Raw genomic sequence first — 13,608 nt, forward strand, 5'->3', positions numbered from 1 at the left:
TGGAAAGAGACTGTACTTCAGTTAGTCAGAACTTTCTCACAATACATCTGCGTGAAAATAGAATTGCAATATCTTAAAACAGTTGTGGAAATATTTGAGGTGAACCACCATGTATATCCATGTCACTTATCACAAAGTTAATGGGACACATTTTAATGCAAATGTTATCAGCATACCTCAAGTTTCGTGGCTTCAAAATACCTTTAATTAACACACGATAGTATCATTACAAACTCTAATTACTCCAGTATTTGGTATTTATAATAAGAGTACAAATTATCCCAATAACGTTTCCTTTCTTTTATGCTTTGGCAGAAGTAAAAGGCTGCAGTAGAATGCATCTAAAAAACTCACTGGATATTTTGAAAATTTTATATTTATTATCAAACAAATATAAACAATATCACAGAAAATATGGAGTGAGGCCCATACATAAAGATGTGATGTGTGTGCATATGCCAGATGCAGCTATGTATAATTTTATATATTACAACAAGGACAGGGAAACAACATCTAGTTAATATTAAAATTATAAACAGTAAAAAAATAACACTATCTTAACATCATAAGTGCCTGCTTTTTAAATTATTTATAATTAATTGTTCCTTGTCCGTTTTGCTCTGGCTGTGAGACTCCTGTCCATTTCTTCTTCCTCATCAACATACTGAACACATTCAGATGCATGTTCCTGTAAACAATAACAATACATTAGTGTTATGCATGAGAGAAACAGCGTCAGTGATCAGTTTTACACAACCACAGCTTCTCTTTAAAGTTGTTCCTCATGTTGCCCAAACAAGGACTGTCTGTTAGTCACAATAGACTTAACTGTGCTTGCACACTATAGCACTGATGTGACTCAGCTGGTTGGTGCAGTACAGACATTTTATCGTAATGTTGTCAACTGATCCCCCACATATTACTCTGAAATCAAGAATGGCTGATACATAGTTGAATAAAAGGCACACAATCACAAACTAGTGAGCAACATAGGGAGCATTGCGATAGGGCATATCATTTTCTTTATCTTTAAAATTAATTGTTTATTCCCACAAGTGGACATAGAAAAATTCATCATTCCAGGTATCCTGTCTTGAAATACTTATTCTCTAGAGTACTAATTTAACTGCAGGCCTACAAAAACATCTACATACTACAGCTACAATCCTCCCTTTCCTGACAGCCTATGTAATCGTTCAATGCACAACAGTGCATGGTACCAATATGTTTCAAAGGCTGCAGGAGAAAATGCAATTTTTAAGGGGTCATATCTTGTGTTCTATTGATCACTGAGTTAAGGAGTCAAGTGTTTTGGATAGCCCTCAGCCTTGCGACCATTTTTTACCTATCAGAAGGACAACTGTACTGCTATCCTACAGTACAGTATCAAATTTTAAACATTGCACACTTTTTCCAGCCCAGACAAATTGAGCAAATCGATTGGTTCTTTTACTTTAGGTGTGGTCTAGGATGGACCATAAGCAGCTTATACGATCACAATTTGTTCGTGGCTGGTTCTTGACAAAACTCAAATTTCTATTCATGGCAGATCCTCAAAATTTTTACCACATTTTCTTACGCTGATGATCTTAGAGAACCCTGAAACTTTTAATGTTATCATTATCCAGTGATGAAATCCAGAGGTTCAAAGTAACTGTACTTACACACACAAAATATGGATGTAATATCCAGTCTGGGGTATACATGTAGTTTTAAACAATACAATGACCACATGTCAAGAGTACTGTGGCTGTCAAAAAGGTACTGATGTGACTGAACTATGTTTTTAGTTGCCGTTTTTCACCAATAAAACTTTATGACACACTGTGTCTGTATAGTAGGCACTTGATGCTTGTACAGGCTGTCTTCACCTGGAAATTATTCGATAGTGCTACTTGGGAATGTAAGCACCTCATAAAAATTATTCTGTTATATGAAATTCTTTGTACTTGCAAATCAAACACAGCATATTTTGATGTATAGTATATATGCAAACTGAAGTGACGAGTGAAAAGCTACACCAAGGCCAGGAGTCAGTCAGAATATCTACATGATACATCTTTATGCTTTGAAGAGGTCTCTGGAACCATATAGATTCATTTTATCACAGCATTTCTTGGTATATTGTAAGCGTAGCCTAAAAATTTTGTGCATTTTTACGTGAAGTAGTGTAAAGTGAGCTTGTGTTGGAAGGGAGACGATTTTATTTTCACCTTACATTATGCGTATTTATTTGTTGTCTCTATGCATCAACATATGTAAATGTATCAAAGTATGTAAATAAACTGACCAATAGAATTCGCTCTACATAAGCAGTCCACTTTGCTATAGCAGGTGAAAGAAGGGAACCAGCAGAAAAATGCTCTTGTCTGATCACAAAAAAGGAATATGTTCCTCTCTTAAAAATAAATAAATAAAAGGAACAGAAAAGTGGGGAACCAGTTGCCTTGATCCACATTCTGCCTTCCTCACCAAAACTTTTGGCATGTGAACAAATGAGAGACAGTGATGGTGGAAGAGAGAGGAGGCTGTGCCAGGGAGAGAAAGGGAAAGGAGACAGTGATGGTGGAAGAGAGAGAGAGAGAGAGAGAGAGAGAGAGAGAGAGAGAGGCAATGAAAGAGAAAGAGATAGGGATGAAGACAGCAGCTGTGGGAGCCAAAGAGAGAAGGGCAGTAAAAGAGAAGGATAAAGATAGTAGCAGTGGGAGAAAAAGAGAGAAGAGACAGAGGAAATGAAAAAAAAATTGGTGAGTGGAAACTATGCATAGGCTCAGAGTTGGGGGAGGGGCTTTCAGTCTAAGAGTTAAAACCCCGTGCAAATCATCCCCAAGAACACATGTGGAAATGAAACAATGGTGGTTGAAAGACATACAGCAACCTGAAAGTGAGAAATAAAGAGACAGTGTCAATAAGAGAGAAAAATAATGGACCAAAGACATTGGCAGTGGGACAGAGAGAGAGAGAGAGAGAGAGAGAGAGAGAGAGAGAGAGAGAGATAGCAGAAGTGACAGAAAAGGGGACAGTGGTAAGGAAGAGCAAGAGAAAGGGATAATGGGAAAGACAGCCAGAAGATAGTGGAAGACATATATGGAAAGTGACAGTGAGAAGGAGATGCTGAGTATGAAGGCTTCACTACAAAGAAAGATGGATGTTAAAGACCATGAATATGTTCTCATGTAAAATTTTTTATGAGGAAGGCAGAATGAGGATTAAACCAGCTGGTTCCCCACTTTTCTGTCAGAGTCTGTTAAATAGTAAAATACTGACCTTTTTTGTGCTCTCACAGGTGTGTATGTACTAACAAACTAAAACAATTATCAAATAAAATAGAAGTTCACTTTTAAAATGTTTTGGGATAATACAAATTGTTTTATGTTCCTACTTATGTAAGAAGCAAGTTGTTCACCATTCAGATCAGGATCCATCATTTTTCTCCTTAATTATATCTCCAACACATGGTGAGGATGGAGGAAATATGGTAGCACGGAGTATAATTATCTTTTTGCCAAACATCTCACAAGAAGTAACTGTTGAAGATTTTGCCTTTCTCAGGAATTCTTTGAAGAATATTTGCTGAAAGCAGTCACTCTGTATTCTTAATTTCACTATCAACAATATCTCCATGTTTACACCACTAGTACATGATTGAAACTAACATTCTTCACCGGCCACTCTAAAGATTTGTACTGATTATAAAAATGCTGAATTATAAGTGGCTTCATTTTAGCATAATAACAACACACAAACACAGTTCCAAACAGAATACAACACTGAAAAATACCAGTATATATTCAGCAAAATACATAGGATATAGGAAAACTAACAATGGGTATACTGTTGGCACGTGATTTCCTGACTTCCGTAAACCTCAATGCATATATCTGTGGTAATTCCTTCTGTTCGCCCCAACTGTAGCAGCAGACGACAGGCTGCATTGACCGAAAACCAGCAATCGGCAAAGTGCCTGCAGACCAAGGTTCCACCACATCCCCTCAGTACCCTCGCTGGTCACTGCCGCTGGAAGTAGAGCTTAGACTGCAATGCTTTCTGGACACCAACAGACACCAAACCATCACTCAAGCAGTCTCTTCTTCCATCTTCTGCCATGCTTCTGCACCCTATCCAGAACAATGCCATATGGCTCTTGTCATCGTCTGCAATACTTCACCAGAGTTGGCTAAGACAATAGGATTTTACACCTGTGTCCAGTGTCAGTGCTCTCTTGCAGTTCGGTTAATGATTGGAGTGCAACCTATTCTGTGCCATCATCCCGAGCTGTGTTTCTTTGAGGGACTTCCTTTCTAGCACCTGTACAAAGCCTGATGCCAGATGCCTGGTTCGTCCCACCAAGTGTCAGCACCTAGAATACCACGCACAGTGTGGTGTAAACAGTGTGGTAAGATTTACTGTGTGCCGGGAGTACCAGAAGGGTTTATTACCATTCCATCCCCTACCATTTTGGGACCCCTTTATCATCAAGCATGTCAGTAAAGCGAGTTTTCCCAGCACCACCGGACAACACCATACAAAGTACCGGAAATCATTCTTAGGCCACCCTGTTCAAAGATTCCATCACGAGTGAGGACTGCCCTTGATTAACAGGTAGTAACTGGTTAAATTTTACCATAGTTGTTAGCTTGGGAATAATATCTCCAAACCAGCTCACATGCCTCTTCCAACATGCCCCATTATTTATAGTTATCTTTATTAATTAGTGCACCTCTATATAGGCATAGAGAAGAACCTAATTTGTTCCTTCCCTAGTGACCCCCTCTAAACAAATGCGCCAAGTCTTATTACTGAAACACGCTGGTTTTTCTTTTTCATTATTCCGATTAGAACACCCCATGTGGTCGCGAAATAAGTTCCCATTAGGTCAGTCGGATGCATCCCGCTTGCACCCTCACTCACTCCTTGCCTTCTCCACCCCCTCCCACACTGCTCCATGCATGCCCTCCCTCCACGTGCATCACCGCTCCCCTCCCGCATCCCTCTACAACACACATCCTCCCTTCACACGCCTCACCATCTCGTATAGCTCTCCTCAATGCATGCTCCCCACATGCACCACCGCTCCTCTACAGCCCCCTTCCATGCACACCATCCTTCTGTGGGCACTACTGCTCCCCTCATGCACCCCTCCACATACACCCTCCCCGTGCCTCTCTGCGCACACCATCCTTCCACGCACATCACTCCACACCCCACCTGCAGCTGTTTGCTACTTGCCCAGAATAGTTTTACCATGTGGCGTACAGAGCCCTCCTTTCCACTGCAACACACATTGGATATTGTACTGCTTGATCCACAATATTGCTTCCCATAACCACCCTGCATATCGCGACACACCACCCACACTGTTAAGTCACAATGTTACTGCCATGTGTTCCCACTCCCATTACCCCTCTTGCCCCAACACCTGTGAGGACTTCAGAGGTGTTGGAACTTCGCACACCGCAGCTGTCAGCACTACAGGGCCGCTAGACTCAGCTGACCAATGGGACAGTACACCCAGCACAAGCCAATTCTGCAGACCCTACCCCAGACATCTCATGGCTGCTCACTTGCTCCCCTTCAAACTGTGAGACCCATGCCTATCATTTGTTTCTATCAAGGCAGTTTACACACAGTGCTCTATCACGAGCGATGCAACAAAATTCGTGATGGTTGTCGGTCACCTCAACCTCACCACCACTGCCAAGTCCTGGATGTTATTTCACACCCACTCCCCTTCGGCAACAATACTAAACTAAAAGAATGCATCATATCTAACTTTGTACCCTCAGAGTTACAACAGGCACATAATTTATCATCCCAGCAGTGTTACGACATGGGCCCATTCCCATTGTTCGATCACATCTGGGTGCTCACTGAACTGCACATCCTCCACGAACGCCTGCTCCTAAATCGCTGGCTCATGCGCCTTCCCACCCTCATACAGGGTGCCTTAGCCCCACAAGTTCCTTTATCGTTAGGTGATAAACTGTTTGAAATACTCAACTCCTTTCCTGCCACAGCTGCAGCATGAAACACTGAGTATCACCCCACAGCTCCAGCTGGCTAATCACCCACCCCTCCTGCACCACACCAAGCCAAAGCACACGTGATGTGACTTTTACCACTAGTTGCTAGCAACCTTCCGACCGACACATAGGCCCCCAACTTCTACCAGATTCTGAAGAACCTGAGCTCTGAGACGGCAGTACATACTGCCAGCGTCCCCTCCCGTACCCTATGCACCCACCACCAGATGCTGGCTGCCCCCACTCACGCAATGCCAGCCCAGGCGAAAACAGTCAGCCCCACCAGTGTGGCTCTAACCACCCGCCTGATGAGCACTGTGAACTAGGCACAGCTTGCTGACTCCATTAGAGGTTTGGCGAGAATGCCACCAACTGCAGGCCTCTGTGCACCTGGTCCATCAATCTCGGCATCGACAGGCAGTAGGCGCACCCAGTTGCTGTACCGCTTCATAGTGCCTATTCATAATGGATTTCAGTGATACTAACTCTCCTGTCCACTACCTCATCGACACCGTCTCCGTTTTATCCATATTTCCAGCAAACTACTCCTAAATCCTGCCCTCCCCTTCCCCCCCCCCCCCCCCTCCTCCTCATCACCGCTGCCACCAACTCAGCCATCCCTACTTCCGGGATGCACACCCACTCGCTAGGCCTTCAGTACACACTCCCGGGGACTATCACAGTTGCAGAAGTTACCAACCCCATTCTGAGCACCAATTTTCTCACCCATTACTTTCTACTTGCCGACTTAACAAAGCTTCATTAACAAAGCTTTATTTAGCAGACACCTCTTCCGGTAGGTCCGATCACTGCAGCTCCCATTCTGCAACGTGTTTCGCCGTGAAACAACTGCCAATTTCAGATGCGTATGTTCAGCTCCTTGCTGAATTCATTTCTCAGCACCCCCCGGAATATTCAGCATGACATTAGGCATTACATTGTCACTACTCCTGGCCCTCTGGTTTCCTGCCGTGCCTGCCACCTCCACCCTGACAAGCACAAAACTGCAGAAAAGGAGTTTGAAGATCTGCTTGCAACCAGCCTACTTTGGCCTTCCAAAGACCCTGGGCTTCAGCCTTCACCTAACCCCCATATAGGACAGTTCCTGGCACTCTTGTGGCAATTACTGTAAACTCAATGCCTGCACCATCCTGTCGCATTCCTCTGTCTGACAATGACACCATCTCGGGAACTATTATGTTCAGTGAGACTGACTGGGCTGAAGCCTACAGCCATCTTAGTCGCCCCAGATGACATTGTAAAAATGGCCATAATCACACATTTCAGCCTGTTTGAGAGTGCATTCATGAGATTCAGCTTCCACAATGCAGCACAAACATGGCAGCAATTTTTGGACAACATCCTCCAGGGCACACTGGGGTGTTTTGCCTACCCAGATGATGTACTCATCTACTCCAAGGATCCTACTGAACACCATCAACACCAGTGCCAAATTTTTTCCCACCTACAGAACGCTGGAGTGAGCCTTAACACAGAAAAATGCCTTTTCGGGGTGAGAGGTTGAATTCCTTGGACACTTAGTATCTGCTTGCTCCCGTCCCCTCCCCCAAGACAATAAGACAATACAGGTGTCAGCATACTTTCCTGGCAGAGAATGTAATTCAGTTGCTCCAGCCCTGGGTGGTACTGAGTTATGAGTGGAATGCTCCTCTGTGGCCACATGGTGGGACTACGTGAGGTGGTGGGAGACTGGAAAGAAGGCACAGGAGATTTGTTTTTGTACAAGGTTGGGAGGACAATTACAGTTCTTGGAGGCTTCAGTGAGACCCTCAGTACATTTCAAGACGGACTGCTTGTCACTGCAGATGCGACAACCGCAGGTGGCTAGGCTGTATGGAAGGGACTTGTTGGTATGGAGTGGGTGGCAGCTGTCAAAATGGAGATATTGTTGGTGGTTAGTAGGTCTGATATGGATGGAGATACTGATGTGGCCATCTTTCAGGTGGAGGTCAACATCTAGGAAGGTGGCTTGTTGGGTTGAGTAGGACCAGGTGAAGCAAATGGAGAAGTTGTTGAGGTTCTGAAGGAATGTGGATAGGGTGTCATCACCCTCAACCCAAATCACAAAGATGTCATCAATGAATCTGAACCAAGTGAGAAGTAGGTAGTTGATTTGGAATCTGTTGGGTGTTGGTAAAGGTAGTGGTCAATAGTGGTAAGGCCATGGGCATTAGGGATGTTAGTGTAAAGGGAGGTGGCATCAACAGTGGCAAGCAGGGCACTATGTGGTAAAGGGACAGAAACTGTGGAGAGTTGGTGGAGGAAATGGTTGGTATTTTTTATATAGGAGGGTAGGTTCTGGGTGATAGGTTGAAGGTGGTGGTCTACGAGAGCAGAGATTCTCTCAGTGGGACACAGTAACAGGCCACAGTAGGGCGTCCTGGGTGGCTGGGCTTACGGATTTTAGGAAGCATGTGAAAAGTAAAAGTGATGGACTCTGGGGAGAGGTTCTACGAAGGGCCTAAGGATTTGAGGAGTGACTGGAGATCTTGCTGGATATTAGGAATGGGGTCACTGTGGCAAGGTTTGTAGGTGTATGTATCTGAAAGCTGACGGCATCCTTCTGCCAGATAATCCTTGTGCTGGAGCCTTTATCTGCAGGTAGGGTAATAAGATCAGGATCAGTTTTAAGATGGTGGACTACAGTTCTTTCTGCGGATGTAAAGTTAGTTTGCATGTTGAGGGATTTGAAGAAAGATCGTGGGGGAAGGTTCGAGGTTAAGAAATACTGGAAAGTTAACACGGGGTGGTTTGGGGGCAGTATGGGTGGATGATGGCAGGATGGAAGAGTGAACTGAGAACTTTGTGCTAGCATAGTTTGTGGTTTATGTGGAACATTTAGTGTTCTGATGTAAAATTGTGCAACTGTGTTGCTATTGTCGAAGGTGGCTTAACAACTGCTGGTTCCTTTTAAAATGAGAAAAGCAGCATCCCCAGTGCCCGATAGTTGTGCAACAGAAGCCACAGGTTTGTTTCGTTACCACAGGTTCCCAAGCCTGATGAGGGTCTCTTTACACAGGATCCCAAGCCTGATGATATAAGTGTCAGAGGTTAAAGCAAGAAGAGATCTCTTTTGCATCCTTTACTTATGTATACTTATGTAATGAGGAAAACTATACTACTGGCCAAATGATGTCACTGATATGATTATTTGGGAAAAATTTTGGTAAGACAGAACCCAAAAATTATAATTTTTAAATGTGATTGCCTCAAACTATTAGAGCCACAAAAAACTGTTCTTGCTATTGGGTTCCTTATTTCATTTCATTTTTTTAAATACAGTTTTTTTAGAGCTGAATGCTGTAGGGATGTCTAAATAAAACAGAGAAGACTACTTATTAGCAGTTTTTTTCACTTAGGTGTAACATTTAAGTACCAGCAGAATACAGGCCATTTTCAATGCATCTCCGCCTTGTCATCAACTTTTAGGGCATTATATGCTTGTATTGTGAACCCAAATCTCATTATTAGGTGGTTTATAACATGATCTTTCAAATGAAAATGTTCTAAAAGAGTTTGTAAAAGACTCTTATATGTGAAAATGGGTTTAAAATAGCCATTTTTGTCAGTTTCAGGAAAACTGACAACTTTGTCCTTGATTTGTAAACTACTGGGCAGCAGTAGGGGAACCAAATTTTATATTCTAGTAGCTTGTATTGGTAAGTTATTTTGTGCAAAGCTTCAGATTTTTCCCAAGATTACATCCGAAGATACAAAAAGCATATCTTCACTTTTATTCATCTATTTTTTTGGCCTACTATGCTTCAAATTATCCAAATGAAAGTTTTTATTACTTTGCTTACGAAAGCACAAAAAGTTGTACGAGATGGTGTAGTTTTGTTTATTTCAATAAAATATTGCCAGAGATATTATGTCTCTCAGTTGCTGAAAACTCATTGGTGCACTGTTGATAGCTGCTCTATGGGGTCAAACAAATAACTGTATCTCCAAAAATATTAAATTGGTGAAAGTTAAACTTAACCAATTTTCATTCGGAACATATGCAAATGTTTGTACGAAATTTCAGCAAAATCTGTGGTGGTCATGCAGTACCTTTTTCCTAAATTTGACCACTTGGCATGGACTGGCCCTATTCCAAAATTGCTGTTAAAGTAGGTTTCATAAATATAAATCACTAGTGAACTCTACAATGCTTTGAATTGCTAAATATGTATTGGACTGTATATACATCCTATTCTTGTTCTCCCACCTCTCTATCCCTTTCCTCCTCCTACTCCCCCTCCCTTGTCCATCTCCCCCCCCCCCTGCTCCTTGTACATCTCTTATCCCACATATTCTCTCTCTATCAATTTCCTGCTCACTCACCCCTCTGTCCATATCCTCCTATCCTTTCTGTATATCAGTTTCCTACCCCCTTCTCTGTCCATCTGCTGCTCCCCCTCTCCCTGACTTTATTAATTGTCATTGCAAATGGAACCTTGACTGTAAATAGAAATCAAACATTATGGGTAAATCAGTTGAATCATTAGTACATGAGGTGTGAGAGAGACCTTTCCAGCTGCTGGATATGAGAGGATAGTAGCTTTACTGATAGTATTTTGCAAGGTTTTAATCTGCAAACAGGCAGGATTACAAAGTTAGCCATGAACACAACAATCCTGTTTTCCATTAAAAATGAATTCAAAAAGCAAAACATAGCTGCACAGCACGCTCAGCATGTTCTTTCTTGTAGGCGGTTTAACAGAGGTGTTGAATATGTAGTAAGTCTATATCTCTAGTGGTTTATAACAATATTATGAAAAGGACACTTGCTGCTCACCATACAGTGGAGATGCTGAGTCGCAGATAATCACAATAAAAAGATTGTCAGAAAATCAGCTTTCGGCCAATAACGTCTTTGTGGCGAGAACGGGGAGGGATAACAGGGTAGGGGTGGGGAATGGTAATGTGCTGCTTGTGGCAGCATACAAGGACAAGGTGAAGAGAGGGCAGGGCGGCTAGGTGCAGTCAAAAAGTTAGACAGAGGGCACGGGAGAGGGGGGGGGGGGGGGGGGGGATGGAGGGGAGGGGGCAGCAGAAAAGTAGAGAAGTAAAAAAAAGATTGGGTGCATTGTGGAATAGAGGGCTGTGTAGTGCTGGTATGGGGACATGGCAGGGGCTGATGGGTAAGGACAATGCCTAACAAAGGTTGAGGCCCAGAGGGTTATGGGAACGTAGGATACGTCACAGGGAGAGTTCCCGCCTGCACAATTCAGAAAATTTGGTTTTGGTCAGAATGATCCAGATGGCATAGGCTGTGGAGCAGTCATTGAAATGAAAAACGCTGAGTTGGATGGTGTGCTCAGCAACATGGTGGCCCAGTTGTTTCTCGGCCACAGTTTGTCAGTGGCCATTCACGCGGACAGACAGCTTGTTGGTTGTCATGCCCAGAAAGAATGCAGCACAGTGGTTGCAACTTAGCTTGTAGATCACATGACTGTTTCACAGTTAGGTGGGATGCCTTTGATGGGTAGGTCATGTTTGTGACAGGACTGGAGTAGATGGTGGTGGGAGGATGCATGGTACAGGCCTTGCACCTAGGTCTATTACAGGGATATGAGCTATGAGGCAAGGGGTTGGGAACAGCGGTTCTGCTTAGACTGTTGTTTGATTAGTATCAATGTCCGGGTAGTACGGCCGATGTAACAGTGGTAAGGAACACCGAGAAAACTACAGAAGAGAGCAAAATGCTCAACAGTTGCTGTTGTTATTCTGTGTCATCTATGGATGTCCATCCAATGAGAGCCCCAATTAATCAAAGGGTTGCCATGTAAGTTTTCAGACACACATTGAAGTAAAAATTTTTCTTGTACAACTCAATTTACTGTTTCGCAAAATATTCGTCTTTAAAATTTATACACACCTGCTTGCTTTTGAATCATTCTGGAAACATTTTTACCATTATGATGTTGATGGCACAAAAACATGGCACTGGGGGATTCAACAGCTTCAAGATTTTAAAAAATCATTGTTCACACTTTTCATTTGACGTAAGGAACAGATTGTAATTGTTAATCCATAAATGAGGTGAATATGGATGAAGAGACATTAATTATGGGGTTTTCTCCTCAAATAATCAATTGTTTTTCCCAATTTAAAAAAATGGTTCAAATGGCTCTGAGCACTATGGGACTTAACATCTGTGGTCATCAGTCCCCTAGAACGTAGAACTACTTAAACCTAACTAACCTAAGGACATCACACACATCCATGCCCGAGACAGGATTCGAACCTGCGACCGTAGCGGTCGCGCGGTTCCGGACTGAAGCGCCTAGAATCACTCGGCCACAACAGCCAGCCCCAATTTCATATATGACTTGTGATGAATAATTTGTCCATGCCTTTTAGCATTATCTGTCCTTCAATCCACTAAAGTATGACATGTGAAATGATTGATCATGTTCTTCAAAGTGCTTTACAAAGAAACCACTTTTATTGGTTTCAGTACATATTTGAACACACAAACAGTTGACTGCTGCTTAGTTTCCAGCTCATACAAATAATTTCACTAGTTTCATCTTTTGTTTCCATGTTGTACACCGATTTTGCATTGCCTAGGTCAAGGTTTTCAAGCATTTCATTACAGCAACTAACAAGAGCCTGTGTTTGAGTTTTAGTCAAACTGTGCAGAAACCAGCAAGAATAGGTCTCTCTCACAGTTGAATGTTCACACAAAATCGAATGTACTGCAGTTTCTGTTTTGTCTAAGTATTCTAAGGGTGTGTGTGTGTGTGTGTGTGTGTGTGTGTGTGTGTGTGTGTGTGTGTCATGGTAAACCACAGGGCAGTCCTCTTCAATTAAGCTGCGCACAACGTCAACAGTGGCTTTTTTTCCTTTTTTTTTTTCTTTTTTCCTTTTAAGGATAGATTCCACTTTACCTTCATGAAATTTGTAAAGTTTCTATTTTTTCATAATTTTGTATCTTTAAAAGCTAAGGCAACAAACTGCATTGACAATTTCTCTAATCTTCTACTGGTTCAGCAATAATAAAATTTTGAAACACTATTAATGTCAAATCTCAATAATGCCAGCTATCAGTTATTTTTAAGGAATTAGAATTCAATCCTCATACCATACAATGGAATACTGTAACTCAATTTCCTTACAAATCCAGTGACTGTTGACTATAGCCATACATAATGGGCAACAAGAGAAGAATTTACAAAAGACCCATTTGCCAGGACTTGTAGTGAGGGATTCAATATTAGATTTATACAGAATGGTATTAAAGTAGACTCTCATTAAATTATCCTCCTTGGATTGTGCTAAATCACCACAACTATTGTAGCATTTTTGTGAGAATTTAAAATCTATGCCTCTCTTGTTAAATGTTATTCTGCACTGCTATGGGTAACAATGGACGCGCTGTTTTTACTCAATGTAATAATATTGTACAAAAGTTCATGCAAAAGTTTTTCCTTTGTTAATGTGTGTATGTTGAAAAACTGATGGGAAGAGAAAACTATAGTATGTGTCAATTCGCTATGTGAAAATACCTACAACACGGACAGTTGCACAACTGTGTCAACAGAAAATAATGCTGAAGTCAGCACAGCAGCACCAA

The 13,608-nt window shown here is 42.2% G+C and overlaps 1 protein-coding gene across 1 annotated transcript in view; it reads right to left on the reverse strand.

The window, feature by feature from the left end:
• Positions 1–360: 360 nt before the first annotated feature.
• Positions 361–13,608, reverse strand: part of LOC126484037 (uncharacterized) — a 139,777-nt gene continuing 126,529 nt past the window's right edge. Inside the window, exon 5 of the mRNA XM_050107376.1 lies at positions 361–688. Coding sequence (XP_049963333.1) covers positions 596–688 — 93 coding nt within the window. The 3' untranslated portion in view covers positions 361–595. The remainder of the gene's footprint in view (positions 689–13,608) is intronic.

Source organism: Schistocerca serialis, chromosome 1 (assembly GCF_023864345.2).
Source record: "Schistocerca serialis cubense isolate TAMUIC-IGC-003099 chromosome 1, iqSchSeri2.2, whole genome shotgun sequence".
Classification (NCBI taxonomy): Eukaryota; Metazoa; Arthropoda; class Insecta; order Orthoptera; family Acrididae; genus Schistocerca; species Schistocerca serialis.